The 25,169-nt window shown below is 42.1% G+C and overlaps 1 protein-coding gene across 8 annotated transcripts in view; it reads right to left on the reverse strand.

The window, feature by feature from the left end:
• Nucleotides 1-783: 783 nt before the first annotated feature.
• LOC140732031 (leucine-rich repeat-containing protein 72) overlaps nucleotides 784-25,169 on the reverse strand; it is a 50,820-nt gene continuing 26,434 nt past the window's right edge. For 2 of the 8 annotated variants that reach the window (XM_073054122.1, XM_073054121.1), the window contains exons 5-10: nucleotides 23,104-23,217; nucleotides 21,432-21,521; nucleotides 21,210-21,356; nucleotides 6,640-6,669; nucleotides 4,840-4,870; nucleotides 784-1,036 (exon numbers count right to left, since the gene is read on the reverse strand). In XM_073054122.1, the coding sequence (XP_072910223.1) occupies nucleotides 889-1,036; nucleotides 4,840-4,870; nucleotides 6,640-6,669; nucleotides 21,210-21,356; nucleotides 21,432-21,521; nucleotides 23,104-23,217 (560 nt within the window). In that variant the 3' untranslated portion in view covers nucleotides 784-888. Of the gene's footprint in view, nucleotides 1,037-4,839; nucleotides 4,871-5,414; nucleotides 6,129-6,639; nucleotides 6,670-21,209; nucleotides 21,357-21,431; nucleotides 21,522-23,103; nucleotides 23,218-25,169 lie in introns of those variants that run through there. The other 6 variants (XM_073054123.1, XM_073054125.1, XM_073054124.1 and 3 more) reach the window with 6 other exon arrangements.

The following is a 25,169-nucleotide window of genomic DNA, read 5'->3' on the forward strand; positions in this document are numbered from 1 at the left end:
CACCCGTTGTGCCAGTTGACAAATTGGAACGGATCCAAGTTGCTTCTCAGGTTTCAGTGTCCACTATAGCACCAATTTCAGTATCATTTGCAAACTTATTACCCATGCAACCACATTCTCATCGAGTCATTAATATAAATGAGGAGCATCGGTGGAGCCAGCACTGATTCCTGCAGCGTACCATTGGTCATAGGCCTCCAGTCCAAACAACAATCTTCCATTATCATGGTCTAACTCCTCCACCCCCACACCCCGCAAGTCAAATTTGTACACATTTGGCTAGTTTGTACCGGAACCCGTGTGATCTTCCATAATTGCCTACCATGTGTTCACATGGCACAAGCACATAAACGTCTGGTGTGAATGATGGCAGGAGTATGCCAGCTTCTGAATTATTCATACACTCACCAAAATCTCTTGTAGCAAAGAATATATGGCACAAAAATGAAGAAGGAGCAAGTCATTCTTGATCCCAAGGGATTGTCTAAGAAAAACAATGCTGGAAACAATCTATATTTGCATTCCAGTACAGATACATTACTGTAATAGGAAACTAGTTTAGAGTATGTAAGTTTGTATTTTATCTGTTTCATCTGAGCACTTTATCCACCTAACTATTTTTAAAAAAGGCTGCAAAAATTGCAAGCTTGCAGAATAAAGTAATAAGAGGGACAGATTGAGAAGGGTACAAAAATTGCAAACAAATATCACAAAATAATAAAAAAGATTTGTGGAAAATAGATTATTTTAACTATTTAAATGGTAGTCAAAGAGCAGCAATAATTGTGTTCAAGTTTTTGTATTTATTCATTTTTGAACGTATCTATTTTAAAACTGATGTCCTGATATGCTTTTTCTCATGCAGAATTTGCCTTTGGCATCTTGCAATTATCTGAATTTGGTGGCAATTATCTGAGCATTTTCATCTCCCAGGTGCTTCTGCTGTGCATTAGGTAGTTTGCTCCAGTTAAAAGTGGAAAACTTCATTTCTGATATTTTCCTTACTCGTTCAACAGCTTCCTCTTTTGAAGTTTCACTGAAATAGATCAAAAGTTTAAAAAAAATATTTATCTTATCAAAAATTAAACAAGTATAACACTCTCATCAACATTAAATACATCTTAATTTCTCTTATATTAGACTTTGTGACATCAGATCTACTAAGGATAAATTAAAAAGAGGAAGAAGTTATTTTGGTCTTGTACTGGTAGAAAATAAATTAGAAAACAAGTGAAGATATTCTTCCTTGTTCTGGGGGCAGATCTGGGACAAGCATCTTCCTCTGAAAGCTGGACAATTTGCACTAACCTCATTAAAAGGAGAAGTTGTCAGCTTCAGTAAGTCAAAAATTTAGAAATTGCCTTTTAACTTCATTTACATAGATTAAAATTGTTATTTATGGCTGTAGTAGGATTTTTAGAAGTGTAAAATTTTAATTACTTCTCGCACCATGTTTGCTATCATGATATTTCTTGAAATGTTGATAAAAAGTATCATAAATTTCTTGAAAATATTCAAGATTGACCTCTGCAGCTATTTGGCTGATGGCCAACAGGGATTCTGGCTGTATCTGCTATAACAATTAGAGATAACCCAGATATCATTATATGCCTAACAATATAGGATAGTTTATACAGCACTGTGCAAAAGTTAAAAAAAAATCTGTAAAGCAAAGATGTTTTAAGACATAAAAGTCCCTTCGGCCCAGTTTTGTTATGCGTAAAATCTTGGGCTTTGCGCACACCAGATTCTGCAACAGTCAACCCCAAGCAAAATGCGCTTATTGTGCAAAATACCATAATCTGTGCAATAACAGTAGTCGCAACAAAAAAGGAAAATGAAAAGAAACTTGCCAGGAATATGAAAGCAAACAAAATTTTTAGATTAGAAGATGTTAAGTGAAATAACAATGCTGGTTCCACTGAAAATAAGGAAATGGTGAACAAGTTGACTAAATACCTCGAGGGGTTTTTGATAATTTTGGACATTGTAAGGAGGATGTTTTCTGATATTCAGATTTATATGATTATTGGACTGTACTTTACATTGGTCTCCTTCAGTTTTCGGCGTTTTCTGCACCGGGTGGTTGATACGTTGGGACAACTCACAGGTGTGTTTACAGCATTTTTAATTTCTCCCTCTCCCAGTGTAGAGTGCCTTCCCGCTTCAAAACATCCATCACTGTCCCTGTACCTAAAAAGACCAAGGTAATATGTCTGAATGACTGGTGTCCTGTCGCACTCACCTAAATAATAAGCAAATGCTTTGAGAGGCTGGTCAATGACTACATCTGCAGCATGCTGTGTTACATACCTCGTGGGTATCTTGTGACTGTCTTATGACCATGGTGTAATTGAGTATCTTGTGAGCATGATGTAATTCTCTTGTGATGGTGGGGTGATGTAATTTTCCCGCCAGTGTGAGGTCACATGATGTAATTTTCTCACTGGTGTGTGGTCACATAATGTTATGTTCCAACAGGTATATAAGGGGAAACCCCTGATGTGAATCAGTTAGTTCGAGGGTAGTTCGATAGTCAGTTCGTTAGATAGTTTTGCTGCGTATTTGTATCATGACGCAGTTTCGTTTTTAAAGTGGAGTTTCTACTTTCTATTGTAAGGAGCAAAAACCGTTGTGCCAGCAGTTTCGCCAATCACTGCTGGTTCTGGTTTGTTGCATCTTTGATTTACCTTTACAGTCGAGTTGGAGAGTGAAGACTTTACCAAAGTACGGGAACCCAAAGGATTGAGTAAAGTTGATGTCATTCGGCGGTTTAATACAGGATCGACCTTATTGAATCTTTGTTCAGAAATAGTGACCTGCATCTGAGATAACCCCTGTAAGATCAGGAACATTTGTGCAGTGTTCACTTTCCAGCAGCAAAAAGATCAGTTCCTTTAAGCTGTTTTATTTCCTTTGTCATGAATCCTTTGGACAAGGCATCTCTCGACTGTGATCAGCAGATTCGTAATTTTCTCGGAGAAATTGTTGTTGCAGTAAAGTCTTTCCTTACTGACTGTATAAATCACTTGGACTTTTGAATTTACCACTTTATGACTGTTCAAATTTACCACTTTAAGAACTATTCCAGAGTTTGGCTGTTTGTTAAATTGCAATATAGCAGTTAACTTTAGGTTAAGTTAGTCGTTTGTTTGCTTTTCACTTTTGTTGAGCAGAGTTTAATAAATGTTTATGTTTGTTTATAAAACTTAACTCAACTCTATATTCATTGTCGCCGGCCACCTAATAGCTGCCGCCCAGACTGGAGCCCCTACAATTCACCTACTGACACAACCGATCAACAGATGACACAATAGCTACTGCTCTTCACACCGTCCTTACACACCTGGAGAAGAGGGATGCTTATGTGAGAATGCTGTTCTTCGACCACAGTTCAGCATTCAACACCATGATTCCCTCCAGGCTCAACAAGAAACCTTGTGCAGCTGGATCTTGAACTTCCTGTCAAATCGCCGGCAGGTGATAAGAGTGGGATCTCTCACCTCTGTCCCTCTGACCCTCAATACAGGTGCCCCTTAGGGCTGTGTACTAAGCCCCCTGCTGATGACACTACATTGATTGGCCTAATCTCAGATAATAATTAGCCAGCTTACACCTGACACATTGGTGTCAAGAAAATAACCTCTCCCTCAATGTTGCAAAAATAAATGAGTTGGTTATGGACTACATGAGGAATGGAGACAGGCACCCCCTATTGATGTCGATGGATCTGGGTTTGAGAGAGTGAACAGCTTTAAGTTTCTCGGCATAAAGATCACTGAGGGTCTCACATGGTCTGTACATACCGGCTGTGTGGTGAAAAAGGCACAACAGTGCTTCTTTCACCCCAATGGTTGAAGAAGTTTGGTATGCACCCCCAAATCTAAGAACTTTCTACAGGTACACAATTGAGAGCATCCTGACTGCCTGGTATGGGAACTGTACTTCCCTCAATCACAGGACTCTGCAGAGAGTGGTGCGGACAGCCCAGCGCATCTGTAGGTGTGAACTTCTCACTAAACAGGATATTTACAAAGACAGGTGTGTAAAAAAGGCCCGAAGGATCATTGGGAACCCGAGTCACCCCAACCACAAACTGTTCCAGCTGCTACCATCCGGGAAATGGTACCGTAGCATAAAAGCCAGGACCAACAGGCTCTGGGACAGCTTCTTCCACCAGGCTATCAGACTGATTAATTCATGCTGTCATTAATTCATTTAAAGATGCCCATGAATGGGCAATTACAATAAAACATGAAGATTCCGAATGCACCATTACATTTTCAGGGGTTATTTTTAATTTCCGCTAACCTCAAATAGCAGAACTGCAGTATGGTTGTTGACTGAGCAGCCAGTTTGTATTAATGATGGTGTGTAGAGTTGTAAACCTGTTGACTAAGTTTAGGATTTTCTTACTTGACTCCAAAGAAGCACGCAACCAGAGTTAAATTTATTTCTAATTTGTAGAAATAATAAGCATTCTTCAGGTAATTTAATTCTGAAGACCATAGACCCAACCTTTTTTATGCAATGGACCAATACCATTCAGCAAGGGGTCTGTGGACCCCAGGTTGGGAGGAGCCATAGATAATTATCGAAATTTTGTGTGGTTGTAATTTGCATTGGTATTAACATTAGCAGAAAAAGGATACAAAGTTTAAAACAGCTTTATTAACTAACATTCTGATGTCTGGCAATTACTGAGTTGCGGAGTAGAAATATAAAATTAATAAATCTGCACTTATTTCATATCTGCAGAGGCTTTCGAGCATTTGACTACACCATTTAGTGAATGTGATTCATAAACATATTTTAATATAAATTAATAGGACTACTAACCTAATCTTTTTTTTCATTTTCTTGAGAATACCTGAAATAACATCAAGTTTTTCTTTAGGACAGTCTATACAATAGAGAGACTAGTATAGCATGTAGCCTTATGCTATTTCAAAAGTACTAAGGTAAAAAGGTGATGCTTTAGGAGGATGGTTAACAAAACTACTTATTAAGACCATAAGACAAAGGAGCAGAATTAGGCCATTCAGCCCATTGAGTCTGCTCCACCATTTCATCATGGCTGATTTATGATCTCTCTCACCCCCATTCTCCTACCTTCTCCCTACAACCATTGACATCCTTACTCATCAAGGACCTATCAACCTCCATTTTAAATATACCCAATAACTTGGCCCCCACAGCTGTTGCCCAAACAGAATTCCACAGATTCACCACCTGCTGGCTAAAGAAATTCCTCTTCATCTCTGTTCTAATGGAATGTCTTTCTGTTCTGAGGCTGTGCACTCTGCTTCTAGACACAGCCATTATAGGAAACATCCTCACCACATCCATTTTATCTAGGCCTTTCGATATGCAAATACATTTTCATTAGACTCCCACCCCCCCCCCCATTCTTCTAAACTCCAGCAAGTACAGGTCCAGAGCCATCAAGCTCCTTATACATGAACCCTTGCATTCCTGCAATCATTCTCATGAACCTCCTCTGGACTTTCTCCAATGCAAGCACATCCTTTCTTAGATAAGGGGCTCAAAACTGCTCACAATATTCAAAGTGCTGTCTGACCATTGTCTTATAAAGCCTCAGCATTACATCCTTGCTTTTATATTCTAGTTCTCCTGAAAGAGTTCACCTTACACTTGCCTTCTCTACCACTGACTGAACCTGCAAGATAACCTTTAGGGAATCCTGCGCAAGGACTCCCAAGTCCCTTTGCATCTTTGACTTATGAATTTTCTTCTCATTTAGAAAATAACCTACATCTTTATTTCTTCCACCAAAGTTCATAATTTCCCTACACTATATTCTATCTGCCACTTCTTTTCCCATTTTCCTAATATGTCTATGTCCTTCTGCAGATTCCTTGTTCCAACACTGACCCCTGCAGAACACCAATAGTCACCAGCAGCCAACCAGATAAGGCCCCCTTTAACTCCATTCTTTGCCTTCAGTCTTTTGTTCATGCTGGTATCTTTCCTGTAATACCATGGGCACTTATCTTGTCTTAAACTGTTGCTTAAACATTGCTGTTCTGCCATCAACCCTGCTCGTGTCCCCGTCCAATCAACTTGGCCAGTTCCTCTCTCATGCCTCCGTAGTTTCCTTTACTTCACTGTAACAGGAACACAGATTAAATCTGAACACAGATAGTGTTCTACAGTGTATTCAATTATTATCCATCTTTGGACCACAAATTTAAATCTATTCAAGACTAACGAAATTAAAGAACTTTCAAAATCTGGTGCCTTCAGAAATTAAATTATTTTGGTAAAATTCTCTACACATTTGCATTTATTAGATCACAGAGGCAATCTGGATAGCTAAAAAATACATTAGTAATTTTGTATCTCAACTCCATTGTCAAGAGTCCTCTTCCAACAAAACTAAATCTTAAAATATACTGCATTATTAACAAAAGTAAACTGAGATCTTAAACTATATTGCAGTATTAACAAAACTAAACTGAAATGTGCAGATGCTGAATTCAGTAATACTTGCTGAATTCCTTATTTTCGCTAGAGGGACTCAGCAAGCTGTTTTCTGAGAATAAAGCACCAAAAGCAGGCACATTTAGCAAGATCACTATTGATATTTGCCAGTATCAGAATAGATAATATATTTACCTTTCTGGTGAGGAACTGGTGTCATCGAACCTAAAGTGGAAAGATATTGAGTTGTTGTATGGATTAATAGTTTAATTAGCTTGCAGCACTCAGATATTAAGATTTAAATAACACTGATATCCAAGACTGATTTTATTATGCCTATCATTTTACTTTTTACTTTTGCATACTTCTTAGATTATTTTCTGGGATGGCACTGGATATGATGCTACCTAAACAATTGACCTGGTTTTGCATGGAAGGTCTCCAGTGTTTGTAGAATGGACTGCAGGGTTTTGCTAAGGACACAGAGCAAATCAAATAAAATCAATTGCTAAAAAAAGGGATTGGCTGCTAAATACACCCTGCTCAAATATGTGGGTGTGACGGGAATAACAAGAAGATGCAATTTGGCCTTTCTGCCAAATCTCGATTGCACTTGCTTTCACATTGATAATTGCACTTTCCAGATATCATAAATTTACAAAGAAAATGGTACTACTGCTATTTCTTGAACCTGCACAATATTCATTTTCTAATTGGTTTTATGTTCCAATTCCATCCCCACTTTTCTCACATTGCACATATCAAAGCAAATTGGATTGGTTAATAGGCTACATTTTCCCTTTGACAGCCAAAAACAACATTCTGAAATCAAAATATAACTGATTCTTGACATTTATTGTCAGTGTAAAATTTCATTACTGACAAAAAGTGATAAGTTTTTAGGGTATTTTAATTTATTTTTATCATTAATCTCAAAATATCTGAATAATCAGCAAACACAGAAAGCACATGAATGAGATGCCACCCAGTGGCAACTCTTTAAACAACTTGTAAACAAATTTTGTGATCTATCAGTCTATATGTCTTCCCCGGATATCAAGCAGGTCTAGTTTAACATATGTCCATTGGTCAGAAAATACACAAAAATCACTCACTATGGTAACCATACCTCCATAATATTGCAATGAATGCCATCAAAAGTACATCAAACTGAAAAGAAAGAACAGTTGTCTCATTTTTACTATGTACTGTACATAGCAGTTATGGTCGAAATGACAATAAAAGTGACTTGACTTGACTTGAATTACTGAAAGTAGAGAAGGAGAGGAAAATTGAGCTTTCTGGCCATCAGACTAAATGCTATGTTTGGCATAAGCCAAATACCGCACATCATCAAAAACACAGCATCCTTATTGTGAAGCATGGCGTTGGTCCTGTGCTAGAATCTAATACAGAAGCTTACATCAACAGCATCTCCCAGCTGTACTGTATATTAAAGTCAGGCATGTTGTTGAAATACAATAACGTCTAAGTTCTCCACTCCCCATACCCCACCCTGATTTGTCAATATCTACTAATCTTCTTTGTTTTCTTGGTCCATATTCTGAAAGTATCTAATTAATTCCATCTTGTGAATATCATTCCTTCAAGACAACTGACTCTTCAGCTACATACTGAGAATACACTTTTAATGTATGGATTCAACTTAACTTACCCTTGTTACCACACATTTGTTGTTTGCATAAACATCAAAAAGCAATTTACCATTGGTCTCATTGAGGGTGATCTCCTGTTATGAGTGCCGCACTGCATGAGTGCTACATAACTCCAGCTCGTTTCTACATAACACTTAAAAGACCGTAAGACCAAAAGACGTAGGAGCAGATTTAGACCATTTGAGTCATCAAGTCTGTTCTGCTATTTAATTGTGGCTACTTTTTAAAACCCACTCATAATCAGAATAAGAATCAGGTTTATTATCAATCGCACATGTCATGAAATTTCTTGTTCTGTGGCAGCAGTATAGTGCAAGTGTTACGAATGTGCCACAACTCTGAGGGGCCGAAGGGTACAAAGTAGCCCCCTCCTTTTCGAGAATCGCAAGATCGCTATTAATTCGGGACTGGGACCCAGGAAATGAGAGAGAGACATCCAGAATACACAGGTCTTGGAATGTGTGTCCTGGCCCCAGAAAGGCGGAACCATTGATAACGGCCATTGTCTCTTGGAGACGGAATTGTGTATTGAGTACTGTACTATTCATTGAAGCCCTCAGGGAATGACCAGAGTGGGCTGATTGAGGGATTGCATCATCCCAACCTGATTGACATCTGAGACCCCGTGAGTAAGGATAAAAGAGGGTCTGGGGAACAACCCCTTTATACGCACCAGGAGAAACGTATGAGACCGGTGGGGGCTTGTGTGTGTCCATCCTTGCCCGGATGACAAGTCTTCCACGGAACAGCCTCGCTAAAGGACGAATGCGGATCAAGATCGGATAAAGGAAAGCTGGCAAGTTTCTAAAAATCTGTCTCTCTCTCCAACCAAAAAGCTGCAACCTGAATGAACTGAGTGACTTTTCTATTTCCATCGGACAATACATTATCCCCTAGACAACGATAGAGCTATTTCTTATTGATTATTTTTATATCCGCACTTTTAGATCTAGCATTGACGACGTATAGTATCTGTATGTTTGCATTGATATTATTTTTGTGTATTTTTACCAATAAATACTGTTAAAAATAGTACCATCAGACTTCAATGGACCTCTCTATCTTTGCTGGTAAGTGACCCAGCTACGGGGTTCGTAACAACTTGGGGTTCTCATCTCGAGATTTGATACCAAATTGGGGGGCCAGTGAATCGGGCTTGTATGTCCAAACTTGGATCTGGTTGCGTGGGTAGCCAGACGGGAAACCAGCAAAGATGTACGTGGGTGAATTTATAGAAAACCCGACTCTGGAGGCGATAGAGGCAGCCACAAAGTCGGAATTGATAAATATTGCGAAAGGACTAAACCTCGCAGAGGTGAGGTTGTCAATAAAAAAGCGGGAGATGCGGAGGGCCATAACTCAGTATTATATTGTGAAGAATGTGTTTTCAGCTGAGGTATTGGAAAATATCCCTGAAAAGGTACCAGCTAGTGGGACGGCTCAGTTAGAGTTGGAGAAATTAAGGTTGGAACATGAAATTAAGTTAAAGCAGCTGGAAGCAGCTGAAAAGGAAAAGGAAAGAGCCGAGAAAGAGAAAGAAAGGGCCGAGAAGCAACAGGAGCATGAGCTCCAGCTAAAGGAGTTAGAGGTGAAAAGGGAGCAGGAAAGAGCTGAGAAACAAAGGGAGCATGAAATTCAGTTAAAACAGCTGGAAGCAGCTGAGAAAGAGAGGGAGAGAGCTGAGAAAGAAAAGGAAAGAGCCGAGAAGGAGAGGGAGGCGGAGAAACAGAGGCACCATGACTTGGGTATGGAGAAGTTAAGGCAAGAGCGAAGAGCTCAAGGGTCAGACCTAGAGGAGCGGTTTAATGTTAGTCGGGAGTTGAGGGTAGTACCTCCGTTCGAGGAGACGGATGTTGATAGTTATTTCTTGCTTTTTGAAAAGGTGGCAGTGAATCAGAAGTGGCCCAAAGAGCAGTGGGTGGCGTTGTTACAAAGTGTGTTAAAAGGGAAGGCACAACGGGCATATGCGGCGTTGTCCATGGAGGAGGAAGAGGCGAAGAATTATGAGAAAGTAAAGGAGGCCATTCTTTGGACCAACGAATTGGTACCTGAAGCGTATAGACAAAAGTTCAGAAATTTAAAGAAAGGGTGAAATCAGACGTATACCGAGTTTGCCTATGAGAAGGGTGTGCTCTTGGATCGCTGGTGGGCAACAGAAATAGTGGACGAAGATTTTTGGCGTCTCAGGGAGTTAATTCTGATTGAGGAATTTAAAGGTTGTGTTTCGGATGATATCCGGATGTATTTGAATGAGAAGCCGAATAAGTCCATCTCCGAATTTGCTAGGTTCACAGATGAATATGCCATAACCCACAAGACAAAGTTTTCCTCGAATAAAAGTTACCAGAGAGACCGTGGGAATGGTAGAGAAAGCCTGCTGGCTGAGGCAGAGGTCCCACCGAGAGCTAGTGGTAAGATTGAGGAGGAGAGGCAACACGGCAGGAGAGTTCCTGGCTTGACCTGATTTAATTGTGGAAAGGGGGGACATATTGCATCTAGGTGCCTTGCTCCGCGGAAGGAGACAGGAAAATGGAAAGCAGCAGTCCCTATAGGATGTGCTGTGGTAATCAGTAAATCGACGAGAGAGCCCCAGGTAGACAGAGTACGAGAAGGGTCTGAGAAATGTATGTCAAAAGGAACCGTGTCTGTGAAAGAGGGAGACACACCAGTTCCAGTGCGGATCTGGAGAGACACGGGAGCTGAACTGTCATTGATTAGCAGTAAGGTACTGGATTTTGGTCGCAAGACGGGAATGGTAGCTTTGAAAGGAATAGGAAAAGGGACAGAAACGGTGCCCTTGCATAGGATCATTATAAATTGTGAGCTGTTATCTGGACCAGTTGAAATAGGGGTGCAATCAGAATTCCCAAGAACTGACGCGGACGTCCTTCTTGGTAACGATTTAGCCGGTGGTAAGGTTTGGTAGCAATGAAGCTGACGAGCCAGCCTGTGAGTGTTGAGGTCCTGCCCCTAGATTCCAAGATCTATCCCGCATGCGCGATCACTTGCAGCATGTCGAGAAAGGCAGCTGAGAATGAGAGCAGTTTAAATCCGGCCAGTATCGATTTGGCCGAGACGTTTTTACCGACCCTGTACCACGAGGGTTTAGAGGGTGGTAAAACGGAGAGTAGTAAAGTGAAAGAGAGTAAGGGAGAGGAGGTAGTCCTGCCCTTAGCGAGGAGAAAATTTATAGAGGCACGACGTAAAGATGAGAAACAGATAAGGCTGTTAAAAGGTCCAGAGTTGAACATGGATGATCTGTCTGGTTTGGCAGAACTGTTTGAAGAAGTTGAAAGTTCTAAAGGTGTTCCCGAGAATGAATTGAGGGCAGTCCTAGATGAAAAGGATGCCATTACCTTGAAGAAGTCTGCTGGGTTGGCAGATGAGGTTGTTTCAGCCCGCGGGGTTGAGTTTACTCTGGAAGGGAGTTGCCCAGAGAGTAGCTGGGAGGATCAGGGGAATTTAGAATTTGAAAAGGGTATGGGTATTGAAAGCCTGGAAGAGGCAAATGTCCCGTTTGAGTGTGTCCAAGATGTGGATGCACGTGGTACTGAACCTAGTAATGGAGCTCAGAAAAAGTCTGAGGTATTTGATTCAGTTGAAAAGGAATGCAGTCTTTGTGGGTCAGATGGACTTGGTTCAGTGAAGAAAGGGTTAACCTTGGTAATAGTGGGAAGTGAGAATTCCCAGTTGTTTGTGTTCAAAGGTGTGTTAAAAGTTAGTGAGGAGATAAAAGCTGGTGATGTGAATCTTATTATTGAAGGAAAAGGGAAAAGTGTAGTTCCTAAGTTGAATGAAGAAATTTTAAAGTCTGGATTGATGTCAGAAGCAGCAACCAGGCCACAGAGACAATGGCTTGGTCATGCAGTGCCTGTGAATCAATTACAGGTTGAGTTGGAAGGTAAAGGGGCCCCACACGCTATTGTTATTCAAGAATGTGGTGTGAAAAAGCAGAATTCGAAATGCTGTTCGAACAAAGGGGGATCGCTTTCAGATCTTAAATTGAGAACTAATAGCCTGAAGGGTCCTGAAGAGAAAACTAGCAACTTGCCTTAACTTAAAGAATTGTGTGGAAATTTGGAAAATGGTCTAAGTTTGGAACACATTGTTGATAAAATAACTCCTATGAACGGAGCGGGCGAAAGCCTATTTCACTATGGTGCACAAACTCACCACGTGGGAGTTAACTGGAAAAGGGGCGAGGGTTGACGGGCTGCCATTTTAAATAGCAGGATCCGGCTTTAAGGGATTTTGACAAAGCATGTGAATAATAAAGACCACCCCCATGGAAGATTGACTGTTAAGTTTGAAAGTAACAATAAAGATTAGACTTTTGCATGAACTCTTGTAGTATACACGTAAGCTAAGATCACAACTCTTTAGTTTTTGTTTGCAGAAGAAAAGGAATAAAAAAAATAGGTAGTTATTAAATTGGAGTCTGATGCTACAAGTATTTATTAAGGTACAAGATGTTGAGATATTAAAGGAAGTGACAATGTAATCGTTAACTGTTTAGATGCTGAATTGAATGTATAACTGTATTACTCTGTAGTGAAAAAACTTTTGTATTGTGTTAGATTCTAAAATCCTGTAAGACTCTGTATTACTTCATTTTTACCAATGGTAAAAACGCTTTGAAGGAAGGGGGTGTTACGAATGTGCCACAACTCTGAGGGGCCGAAGGGTACAAAGTAGCCCCCTCCTTTTCGAGAATCGCAAGATCGCTATTAATTCGGGTCTGGGACCCAGGAAATGAGAGAGAGACATCCAGAATACACAGGTCTTGGAATGTGTGTCCTGGCCCCAGAAAGGCGGAACCATTGATAACGGCCATTGTCTCTTGGAGACGGAATTGTGTATTGAGTACTGTACTATTCATTGAAGCCCTCAGGGAATGACCAGAGTGGGCTGATTGAGGGATTGCATCATCCCAACCTGATTGACATCTGAGACCCCGTGAGTAAGGATAAAAGAGAGTCTGGGGAACAACCCCTTTATACGCACCAGGAGAAACGTATGAGACCGGTGGGGGCTTGTGTGTGTCCATCCTTGCCCGGATGACAAGTCTTCCACGGAACAGCCTCGCTAAAGGACGAATGCGGATCAAGATCGGATAAAGGAAAGCTGGCAAGTTTCTAAAAATCTGTCTCTCTCTCCAACCAAAAAGCTGCAACCTGAATGAACTGAGTGACTTTTCTATTTCCATCGGACAATACATTATCCCCTAGACAACGATAGAGCTATTTCTTATTGATTATTTTTATATCCGCACTTTTAGATCTAGCATTGACGACGTATAGTATCTGTATGTTTGCATTGATATTATTTTTGTGTATTTTTACCAATAAATACTGTTAAAAATAGTACCATCAGACTTCAACGGACCTCTCTATCTTTGCTGGTAAGTGACCCAGTTACGGGGTTCGTAACACAAGATACTTAAAAAATTACAATACCTCTGCTAAACAAGATAAGAACAGGAAAGATACTAGCATGGAAATGAGGAGATATTTCTTTAGACTGAGGGTGGTGAATGGCGGAGCAGACAAATGCCTTCATTCTGCTCCTATGGCTAAAGGTCTAAATACATCCAATGACGGTTTGCACACTGTTCAGTGGCAAGGAATTCCAGATTCACCACACTCTGGCTGACCAAATTCCTCCTCATCTCAATTTTAAAGCAATGTCCTTTTATTCTGATGCCTTGTCTCGACTCCTAGAGACTGTTATTAATGGAACATGTTCTTCATTTCCACTCTATCCATGCCTTTCAGTTTCTGTAGGTTTCAACAAAATCTCTCCTCATTCTTCTTCTATTCTTCAATAGATTTCAATGAGATCCCTCCTCATTCTTCTAAACTCCACCGAGTCCAGGCCCAAACACTTCACAGATGTTAAGACTTTCATTCCTAAGATTGTTCCCTCCAGGGCTAGAGTATTTCTCCTTAGATACAAGGCCCAAAATTGCTCCTAATATTCCAAATACGGTCTGACCAATGCCTTGTAAAGTCTTAAGCAGTGCATCCCTGCTTTTATAAACTTGGCCTGCGAACTGTAACACAAATGAAACGAATAATTTTAATTTACTGGAATAATCACAAATCCATCAATAATGGATAAAAGCAAATATTGGATTGGTACTGTTACAAAATAACTTATCCAATATTATTTATTTCAGGTCACCATGTTGCCACCCAGTGGATAATCTTAAGAATTGCAATTTTCATTTCTACATTGTTAGTTCCCAAATCGGAAAATGAAACACGACCATTTATTCTGGTTGTGTGACAGCAAAATCAGATGAGGGAGTAGAGTTTAGCCAGGATATCAGAACATTTCTTTCTTCTTTCTCATGTTTAGATTCATCACAATAGGCAGATTTATTTTCAAAGAGTAGTTGGTTTTTTTGCAAATGATTCTGCACAATTTTACAATGAACATAAGGATCCACTTCTGACTATATAGCACATTAGGGAACTCTCATCCGCTGCCACTGTACATCATGAATTAATAATAACTTTCCAAAATGTGGCTGCAAAAAAATGAGCATTTATACCTGCAACAGTTCCTCAGCACAAACACTAAATATTTGAGGACTGTAATATCTTTCTAAATATCATATTTTCATTTGTCCATTTCAACATCTAAAGTGGGAAACCCTTCCATGCCATAAAGAAAAGGCATATATAGCACGCTGGTAATCTTAACTACTAATTTAAATATTCAATCCTCCACCATCTGCACACCAAGGCTGCTAAGTGTACTATCTATAAAATGTACTGCCATTACTTTCCTAGGCTTCTCTAATGGCACCTGCAATCTCAACCATCAAGAAGGATCAAGCTTATTGAAATACTGCCATGTGTAGGTTTGTCTTCAAATCACACACCACCCTTACTCGAAAATACTGTGGCACTCTTGGGGGTGGGGCTGGGTCAACAGCCTGCCCCTACACTTCTAATGACCAGTACTGTTTATTGTTCTTGTGTTAAAATGCTTTTGTGAGATTATGGTGGGAAATTCCAGTTAATGTATGGTTACATTTTAGCTTGGGTTATACAGTTATTTGCTTGTGTATTTATGGGTCACCCTAACTGTAACCAGGGTGTGTGATGGTCATCTTCCCCATCTGTGTGACACTGGTTGGGTTCACTCTCTGGGTCATGTGCCCAGTCTGTTTTGTGTCTATCACATAAAACGGTTGTTGAGTTCAATGAGCTGCCTCGCCTGTCACTATGGACCAAATGCTCGGCACACTGGTGTCAGGAGAGGGATGCGAGATTGACGACGAGATTGAAGAGCTACGGCGTTGGATAGAGTGCCTTAAGACCCGGGGAATAAGATGAGGGAACGAGCAGAATGCCTCCCCTGAACCCACAGTCAGGGCTCATGAAGACATGATCCGAGGGGAGGACCTGGGAACCGAGCATCATGCACCAGGGAGCCCCAACAAAGCGAGCATACCCAGGCTCCCCAACCCAGGGGGTAGAACAGAGCATATCACTTGCTTCCACAGCGACCCGCACTGGGGAGCCCAAGACACCATAGCCATGGGAGGATGGGCACCCGGCAAACGACGCTGGAGCAGGAGGTAGATCAAAGGGCCTCAGCGATTTGCACCTCAAGGTCTATCCTGAAGCTCCCCAGATACAATGGTACCAGCCTCCTGGAGCCTTACCTGGCTCAAGTCAAACTTGCCATGTGGCACAATGGGTGGAGCCCCACCAAGAGAACGGTGCACCTTGCCTTGGCTTTGCCAGAAGTTGCCCTGTGGGCCCTCCTCAACCTAATGCCGGCAGAGCAGTGACACTGGAGCAGCATTTCGAGCAGAGCCCATTGGTGGAAGCAGTGCGGGAAGAACTATGCAGCAGATGGCACTTTATGGGAGAAAGCCTGGGGGCACAGGCAGCTGATCTACGCCACTGTGCTCAGCATGGCTACCCCCAGTTCCCACCCGTGGCCCAGGAAGAGCTTGTCCTCTGCGCCTTTGAAAAGGTGCTGACGCTGGAACACCTTTAGCAGCATGTTCACCTGATATCACCATCTACGCTGGACGATGCACTGGCTGAGGCGGAGAGGGCCGAAGCAATTTTAGCTCCCCAAGGTGTTCCAGCATCGCCCCGCACACTGCGAGCCCAGGCTTGTGTCACCGAGGCAGAGGACGAAACTGAGGAGAAGGAGCCTGTGAGACAGGTCTGACTAGTGCCACGCTGACCCCGCTGGTGGCCATGAAACAATCGCTGCTACCGGTGCAGTGAGGCAGGTTATTTGGCCCGGGACTGCCCTGCACCAGCACTACGCCACAGCTCAGAGCAACCATCGGGAAATGCTGATCAGGCAGCGTCACCCAAATCCTCCAGCAGAACCCCTCCATTGTTGCCCCCCGGGTGGGCCATTTGGTGAAGAGCAAGGCTTATACATGGATTGCATGGTGGAGGGCATCAGATGCCATGTGTTGGTACATACAGGGTCAACCATCACTATCATCCGTTTTGGTGTACTCCCCGACGCGGACCAGCCATTCTTGCCTGCGAGGACAATCACAGCAGTCTAGTTGGCTATGGTCACTGGTGACTGTGTGGCAATGCAAGGGAAGAGGAGGCTGCACATCATAGTGAGGAAAACACGAGGTGTGGCTTGCCGACGTCCAAGAGTCCTGCATCATTGGCCTGGACCTGCTGTCCCGCTGGGGGGCCCGTGTGGATGGTCAGGGACGACAATCTACCTCGGTACTGAAGCCGTGGCTCCCCAGCAGGACAGCTCCAGGAAGTGGACCCAGTAGAGGCAGAAACCACCACCAGTTGCACAGTGGCCTGCGCAGTGCAGCACACCCCGCAGCTGCCCAGCGCAACACATATGAACCATGGGCAAGTGACAGTGAAGGCGCTTCAGGTGACAGCCAGTGACAACCTCCCCACAATGGACCATGTGCAGCTGCGCTGTGAACAGGTGAGCAATTCTGTGCTGGCCCAGGTAAGGGGATGGCTGAGTGTGGGACGACGGCCGCACCCAGAGACCAAAGCCCTGTACTCACAGTGGGGAACGCTGGAGGTCCACGGCGGGCTGCTGTTCAGGCGGTGGCAGTTGTCCGATGGTGACAGACTCTTGCAGCTGGTGGTCCCCCGGGGGCTCCGCGCCACGGTGCTGCGGTTAGTGCACGGGCTGGTGGGGACTGGCCATCTCGGAGTCGCAAAGATGTTAGGCAGGCTGCGTAAACGCTTCTACTGGCCTGGGTACAGGCAGCATGCGGAGCTGTCCGTGCACTGTCGCAATAATTGCAAGTCCTAGAAGGGGCCAGTCGATGCAGCAGTACATGCTGGGGACCCTAGTATGGGTCTACTGCCCCTACAGGAAGAAGGGACTATCCCTCAGGGTTGGAAGCCACTGGGATGGGCCAGGAGAGGTGCTCAACTGCATTTCCGATGTGGAATATTGAATGTGGTTGCCTGAGTGGTGGAAAGCGGTTGTGCTGCACCAGGACCGGCTGGCACCATGTATGTCCTTGGCCAGCACTAACCCAGCGAGGCTGAAGGATGGAAGTGACACTCCAGGTGCCCTGCCTAAGGCCTCACACAAACAGGCGGCAGTGTCAACTCCCTCTGGAACTTTTGAACTTTGCTATGGACTATGTGGTTACCAGGAACAGCTGACCCCTCGGGTGGGGGCCGTGTGTGACACTGAAGGGGGGGGTGGTCGTGGTCAACAGCCCACCCCTGCATTTCTAATGACCAATAGTGTTTATTGTTTTTGTGTTAAAATACTTCTGTGGGATTATGGTGGGAAGTTTCAGGTCATTTATTGTTACATTTTAGCTAGGGTTATACAGTTATTTGCTTGTGTATTTGTGGGTCACCCTAACTGTAACCAGGGTGTGTGATGGTCACCTCCTCCATCTGTGTGAGACTGGTTGCATTCACTCTCCAGGTCATGATGCCCAGTCTGTTTTGTGTCTATCACAATAAAATGGCTGTTGACTTCAATGAGCTGGCTCGTCTATCATTATGGACCAAATGCTCGCCACAATATATCACTTGTTTCCACCTTCCCAGAGTATAAATGCAAGAATTTCTAAGCAATACACACAACTCAGCAGGCCAGGCAGCATTGATGGAAAAAATTACAGTCAACGTTTCAGGCCAAAACCATTTAGCTGAAGAAAAAAAGCTGAGGAGTAGATTTGAAAGGTGGGGGAGGAGAAAGGGAAACTTCAGGCAATAGGTGAAACTTGAAGGGGAAGGGATGAAGTAAAGAGCTGGAAAATTGATTGTTGAAAGAGATAGAAGGCCATGGAAGAAAGAAAAAAGGGTGGGGGCAGGGAAGGAGCACCAGAGGGAGGCGATGGGCGGGCAAGGAGATAACATGAGAGAAATGAGGGGATGGGAAATGGTGCGGGTGGGGGAGGCATTACTGGAAGTTTGAGAAATCGAAGTTCATGCCATCAGGTTGGAGGCTACCCTAATGGAATATAAGGTGTTGTTCCTCCAACCTAAGTGTGGCCTTATCCCAACAGTGGAAGAGGCCATGGATGGACATATCGGAATGTGAATGGGAAGTGGAATTAAAATGGGTGGCCACTGGGAGATCCCACTTGTTCTGGTGTACAGAGCATAGATGTTTGGCAAAACAGTCTCCCAATCTATGCTGGGGTTTCACCGATACACAAGAGGCCACAGCGGGAGCACCGAATATTACCCCAACAGACTCACAGGTGAAGTGTTGCCTCACCTGGAAGGACTGTTTGGGGCCATGAATGGTAAGTGATGGAGGAGGTGTAGGGGCAAGTACACACTTGTTCTGCTTGCAAGGATAAGCGCCAGGAGGGAGATTAGTGGGAGGGACGAATGGACAGGGAGTCGTGTAGGGAGCAATCCCTGCAGAAAGCAGAAAGTGGGGGGGGGGGAGGAGGGAAAGATTTGTTTGGTGGTGAGATCCAGTTGGAGCTGGTGGAAGTTTTGGGGAATTATGTGCTGGATGCGGAGGCTGGTGGGATGGTAGGTGAGGACAAGAGGAATCCTATCCCTGGTAGCGTGCCGGGAGGATGGGGTAAGAGCAGGCATGCGTGAAATGGAAGAGATCTGGTTGAGGGCAGTGTTGACGGTGGAGGAAAGGAAGCCCCTTTCTTTGAAAAAGGAGGACATCTGCTTCGTTCTAGAAGGAAAAGCCTCATCCTGAGAGCAAATGCGGTGGGGACAGAGGAATTGAGAAAGGGGATGGCGTTTTTACAAGTAGCAGGGTGGAATGAGGTATAGTCCAGGTAGCTGTGGGAGCCGATTTGTTTATAATAGACATAGGTGGATAAGCTGTCTCCAGAGATAGAGGTAGTGAGATCGAGAAAGGGAAGGGAAGGGTCAGAAGTGGACCAGTTGAATTTGAGGGCAGGGTGGAAGAATTTCTAAACCTAGATGAAATTTTAAACAAAAATCACATTTCTTTCCCTCTTTATTTCTGAATTCTGCCTAACTCGTGTAGTAATAAATAGTTCATTAACTCAGAGAACAAAAGTAATTCTGTTTGTACTTAAGCATTTATTTTGGCAGTTTCCAAAAGTGCTGCAGTAAACATACTTTTCCAATGATAAAACTAATAAGGTACTTGATTTTTTTTTTGCGTGTAATCATTAAACTTAGATGTCTGAGACTCTGGAACCACTGAAGCTTTCATTTTCAATCACATGAATGGGGATTGTCCACTTTTTCTGAACAAATGTTCCCTGTTAATTTACTAAGGAGAGAAGACCATGGAAGAAAAAGATGGAGGTGGAGAGCCAAAAGAGGTTCAGGGCACTATTCATAGCCCCAAACAGACCTTCCAAGTGTGACAACACTTCACAGGAAAGCTTGTTAGGGTCAACTATTGTGGTGGTTCTCCTGGTGCGACCTCTTCTACATTGATAAGACCAAATACAGACTGGGGGACTGCTTCGTTGAGCACATTCACTCCATCTGCCACAAAAGGCAGGATCTCCTGGTGGCTACCCATTTTAATTCAATTTCTGACACGGTGAGGCCACATTCAGATTGGAAGAGCCTCATATTTCTTCTAAATTCTGATCTGACGGCATCAAAATCAATTTCTCTAATTTCCAATAATTACTAACTCCTCATCCGTTGTCTCTTCTTCCATTCCTTATTTTGGTTACCCTCTCACCCTCCCATCATCTCCCTCTGGATCCCATCCTCCTCCCTTTTCTTCCATGGCCCAGTGTCCTTTCCTATTAAATCCTTCTTTTCAGCCCTGTACCTCTTCTACCAATCACATCTCAGCTTCTTACTTCATCTCATCTCTCCCACCCACCCAACCTGTCACCTGGTCTCCCCTATCACCTGCCAGTTTATACTCCCTCCTTCTTATCCTGGCTTCTCCCCACTTTCTTTCCCGTCCTGATGAAGGGACTTAGCCCAAAACGTTGACTCTTTATTCCTGACCTCCAGCATTTTGTGTGTGTTACATTGAAACGTCAGCTATTTATTCCCCCTCAAAGATGGTGCCTAACTTGCTGAGTTCTTTCAGCATTTTGTGAGAGTTGCTTATGGAATGGAATGTAGCATTGATCTTAACAACATGATTATTGGATAAATTACATTGGCCAGTGAAGGAGCATGGCTTCCTGGTAATTCCAGCACCTGAGCAATCAAATGTGCAAGTGCATGGATCGAAGAATACCTCCCTTATAGATAAATGGTAGTAAACATTCTAAAATAAATACTGAAATAATAACCTGAAAATGGAACTTCTTCAATCCACAATGTATTATCAGCAGATATGGAGAAGTGTGGTCCTCTATAAGGCTGTGGCTCAATTTATAAGTACATCATGAACTTTGGAAGAATGGAATTTACTGTCAGTATAGAAAGTAGTGACCTTACTGGCTGTGAATTACTTAAGTACTGGTGAGCAACAATCAGCATCCAGCTCCTCTACACTCAGGCTTAGCCTCTTCTATGGTTCAGGAACAATGTGGCAGGATATGCAGAAGTTATTATGAAATCATCTTTAATAATTCACACAGATTGGTAAAACTATTTACTGTCAATTATAACTTGCTTTCTTAACTGTTAAAAATGTTATAAGTCATTTAACAACTCCCACCTGCATATGTATAATTATTTTTCTTTGGTGTTGTCTGTTTAAGTAATTGAGTATGTATCCTCTGCCCAAATGCCAAAGATTGTCGGATTCGCATTCGGTCTTGGTTGCAGAAACTGAATGCCGCATCCCGTTCCCTCTGGAGTATGTCTGTATAAGCAAAGCCTCTGTAACTTTGACAACAAGAACTCAGAAATTTCAGTTACGAAAATTTGAATAACTCACATTTTCTATCAAGCAGCTGCACTGAAGGCAGATGGTAGATGACATACAAGCGATAATCTTGATCTTGTGTCAAAGGATTATTGAATAGATCTGTATGAGAGAGAAATTTACATCTTAAAAATGAAATTAGGAAAAATGAATTAACTCTTTCTAAGTCTGAGGTAAATACTGTAAGTTATTTTAATTATATATGTAGCTCCATCTAAGCATACTTCTCTGATGCACTTAAGTTCATTAAGGATTTTGTACCAATATAAAAATATCATAAGACATTTGAAATAATCTAATTTGAGAGTGCAAAGGAGCCAGAATTGGAAGGAAGCAAACAACTTGGATAGTTCTAGAGCTGAAGGATATTATAGAGCAAGAAATCGGTGGCGGTGAATTTAAAAACAAAGATAACTTTTAAGTTATTACAACATTGGCTCCATGCATGTTCCCTTGGATCCTCATAACTTGCAACTTATTCTCGATCATATCCTATCCTTTTTGACTCTTCTGGGTTTTTTTTTACCATAAATGGGCATGAGAGGAAACCAGAGCATCCAGGGAAACCTATGCAGTCACATGCGGAATATGCAAACTCCACAGAGACAGCACCCAAAGCCAAGAATGAAACTGGGTTATGGAACTGCGGCATGGTTCGAACTGTTCTTTAAAATGAGAGATGGTGGTGGACTCGAAGTCAATATATGTTACCTACCTGAAGGAAATGAACAAGTGGGAAATTGTGGAGGCGAGAAGATGAGTAATAAAGTTTTGAATAATCTCAAGAATAAAGATTGGGAGGCCAAACAGTATTTGTATCTGAATAAGTTCAACATTTAAGAGAAGTTTGTATAAATACATGTATGGGAGGGGTACGGAGGTCTATGGTCTGGGTGCAGGTTGACGGGACTAGGCAGTTTAAATGGTTCAGCACAGACTAGGTGGGCCGAAGGGCCTGTTTCTGAGCTGTAGTTTTCTATGACTTTAAGTAAAGCAACCAATTAAAAACTAAATTAACATGACAGTAATCATATTTACACTTTGCAACTGTCCACATTTCAATAGTCTGTGTACTTTTAACACTAGTCATGGGCATAAATTGAATATTTAACAATATATAATTAAATTTAAGTCACAGAAAACATTTATTGCAGAAAGCCATTGAAAAACCTGCTGGTTATCATACCTCTGGTTTTACAGTGAAATTTCATTAATCCAGCATGTTTGGGATTGTGGTAGCAACAATGTATACTTTCCAGACTATTGGTTGCTATTATACTACAACACACTTTCAATTCACTTTAATTTTAAATGGTGCACAGCATATTCATATACTTTTTTCAATGAAACAGGTAGGTTTCAATGGAATGTGAGAACAAAGCCTGGTGAGTTTCAAGGTGGCATGGTGGACAAAGGCAGGCCAGTTACAGAAGACAGACAGAATCATGGTTTAAGGTCTGTGCAAGATTGGGGCCCAAGTGTGTTAAGTGTGGTTCAAATATCAATATTACTGAATAGCTGAAAAATGGATTATCAGGGTTTTATTGTAATAAATAAAAATAAATGGAAATACATATTTTTCCATTTATAATACATTATGCTCTATGAAGGCTACAACTAGGCTACAGTTGTACTGCATCAGGTCTAACAGATAAGGTACCCTGAGATAGACGATTTTGCTTACTTAATGTGTGCAACCACATCAATTTCTTTAATTCTGCTATGACCTTCTCCAACTTAGTAAGCCAATTGTTGTGTAGCATCAATATCTCCAAGTTTGTCAAGTGTTTCAGAGTATCTAAGATATAAAATAAATGCCATTATCTATTTATGTACTTAAGTCCATTAACAATCATGAGCACATAAATTATCTGGCAAACCACCAACACCTATTTATAATGATATTGAACAAGCCACTTGTTAGGGAATAGTCAGGAGTTATACAATTATGAATACATAATAATGGTTTAATTAAAATGAGAACCAGTCTTATGGAAATAAAACCTGATCACAATTTAACTTCTAACTGATACTTCGTGGCTAGCATAACCACAAGATGGGGGTCAGTCTGATTCTGTCCCATTGAAAGTATGCAGGAGAAGACAACAGATAAATGTTCATTTTAATCAGTGATCACTGAAAACTTGAGACGAAATCAGGGAAGGCATTAACTGACCATCTCCGGTAGTAATGCTTTGCTAAAGTTGTATCCCTTCACAGTTCAGGACAGGTCTGTTTTGTCACTTAATTTTCTGGCTAGCTGTATATCCCTCAACACCATAATGAAAGGGGATTATTCTGGATGTTCTGAAGTTTGTGTTCAGAGGCTTTGGGAACAGACTCCGGTATTGAAAATTCAGTAGAGATTTCAAGAGAGAAACCTCTTTCTCTCAGAGATTTATAAATCTTTGGAAATATTTGTTAGAGGGCAGTAGAAGCAGGGTCTTTGAACATTTTTAAGGCAGAAGTAGATATATTTCTGTTCACCCTGGTCACCCTGTACACATCAGACTTCCAATATAACTTGGAGTCCTGCCATGTGTAGAAGTTCGCTGATGACACGGCCATAGTGGGGTGTGTCAGGAATGGACAGGAGGAAGAGTATAGGAAACTGATACAGGACTTTGTGATATGGTGCAACTCAAATTACCTGCGTCTCAATATCACCAAGACCAAGGAGATGGTGGTGGACTTTAGGAGATCTAGGCCTCATATGGAGCCAGTGATCATTAATGGAGAATGTGTGGAGCAGGTTAAGACCTACAAGTATCTGGGAGTGCAGTTAGACGATAAGCTAGACTGGACTGCCAACACAGATGCTTTGTGCAGGAAGGCACAGAGTCGACTGTACTTCCTTAGAAGGCTGGCGTCATTCAATGTTTGTAGTGAGATGCTGAAGATGTTCTATAGGTCAGTTGTGGAGAGCGCCCTCTTCTTTGTGGTGACGTGTTGGGGAGGCAGCATTAAGAAGAGGGACGCCTCACGTCTTAATAAGCTGGTAAGGAAGGCGGGCTCTGTCGTGGGCACAGAACTGGAGAGTATGACATTGGTAGCAGAGCGAAGGGCGCTGAGTAGGCTACGGTCAATCATGGAAAACCCTGAACATCCTCTGCATAGCACCATCCAGAGACAGAGAAGCAGCTTCAGCGGCAGGTTGCTATCGATGCAATGCTCCTCAGACAGGATGAAGAGATCATTACTCCCCAATGCCATTCGGCTTTACAATTCAACCGCCAGGGGTAAGATAAAAAAATGTTGAATTTCCCCATGGGGATGAATAAAGTATCTATCTATTTATCTACCTATCTATTATTGAGAAGCAAGGGTCGGGGTTCCTGTGTGAAGGTGAAAATGCAGAGTTAGGTTCCAATCAGAATGGTTATGATATAATTAAATAGAGTAATCTTGAGGGGATTAATCATAGTTTTAGTGTTATACAGCATGGAACCAGGCTTTTCAGCCCAATTTGTCTATGTCAACTAGGTCACTTGCCTGAAATATTACCTTGTGCCTATGTTTGGCCCATATTGCTCTAAATCTTTAAATGTTCTTTAAATATTGTAATTCTAACCACCTCTACAGCTTTCTCTTGCAGCTTATTCCAATATACCAATGATGGTGAACCTGTTTAAGAGTGTATGCCCAAATTGGTGATAATCTTCTAAAAAAATTCTCTTGTGTTCTATGGGAATTTTGAGCAGAGATGATAATTGATTAATGAATTATTAACAACAGTTATGAAATTTTAAA

The sequence above is a fragment of the Hemitrygon akajei genome, chromosome 8, assembly GCF_048418815.1.
Source record: "Hemitrygon akajei chromosome 8, sHemAka1.3, whole genome shotgun sequence".
Lineage (NCBI taxonomy): Eukaryota > Metazoa > Chordata > Chondrichthyes > Myliobatiformes > Dasyatidae > Hemitrygon > Hemitrygon akajei.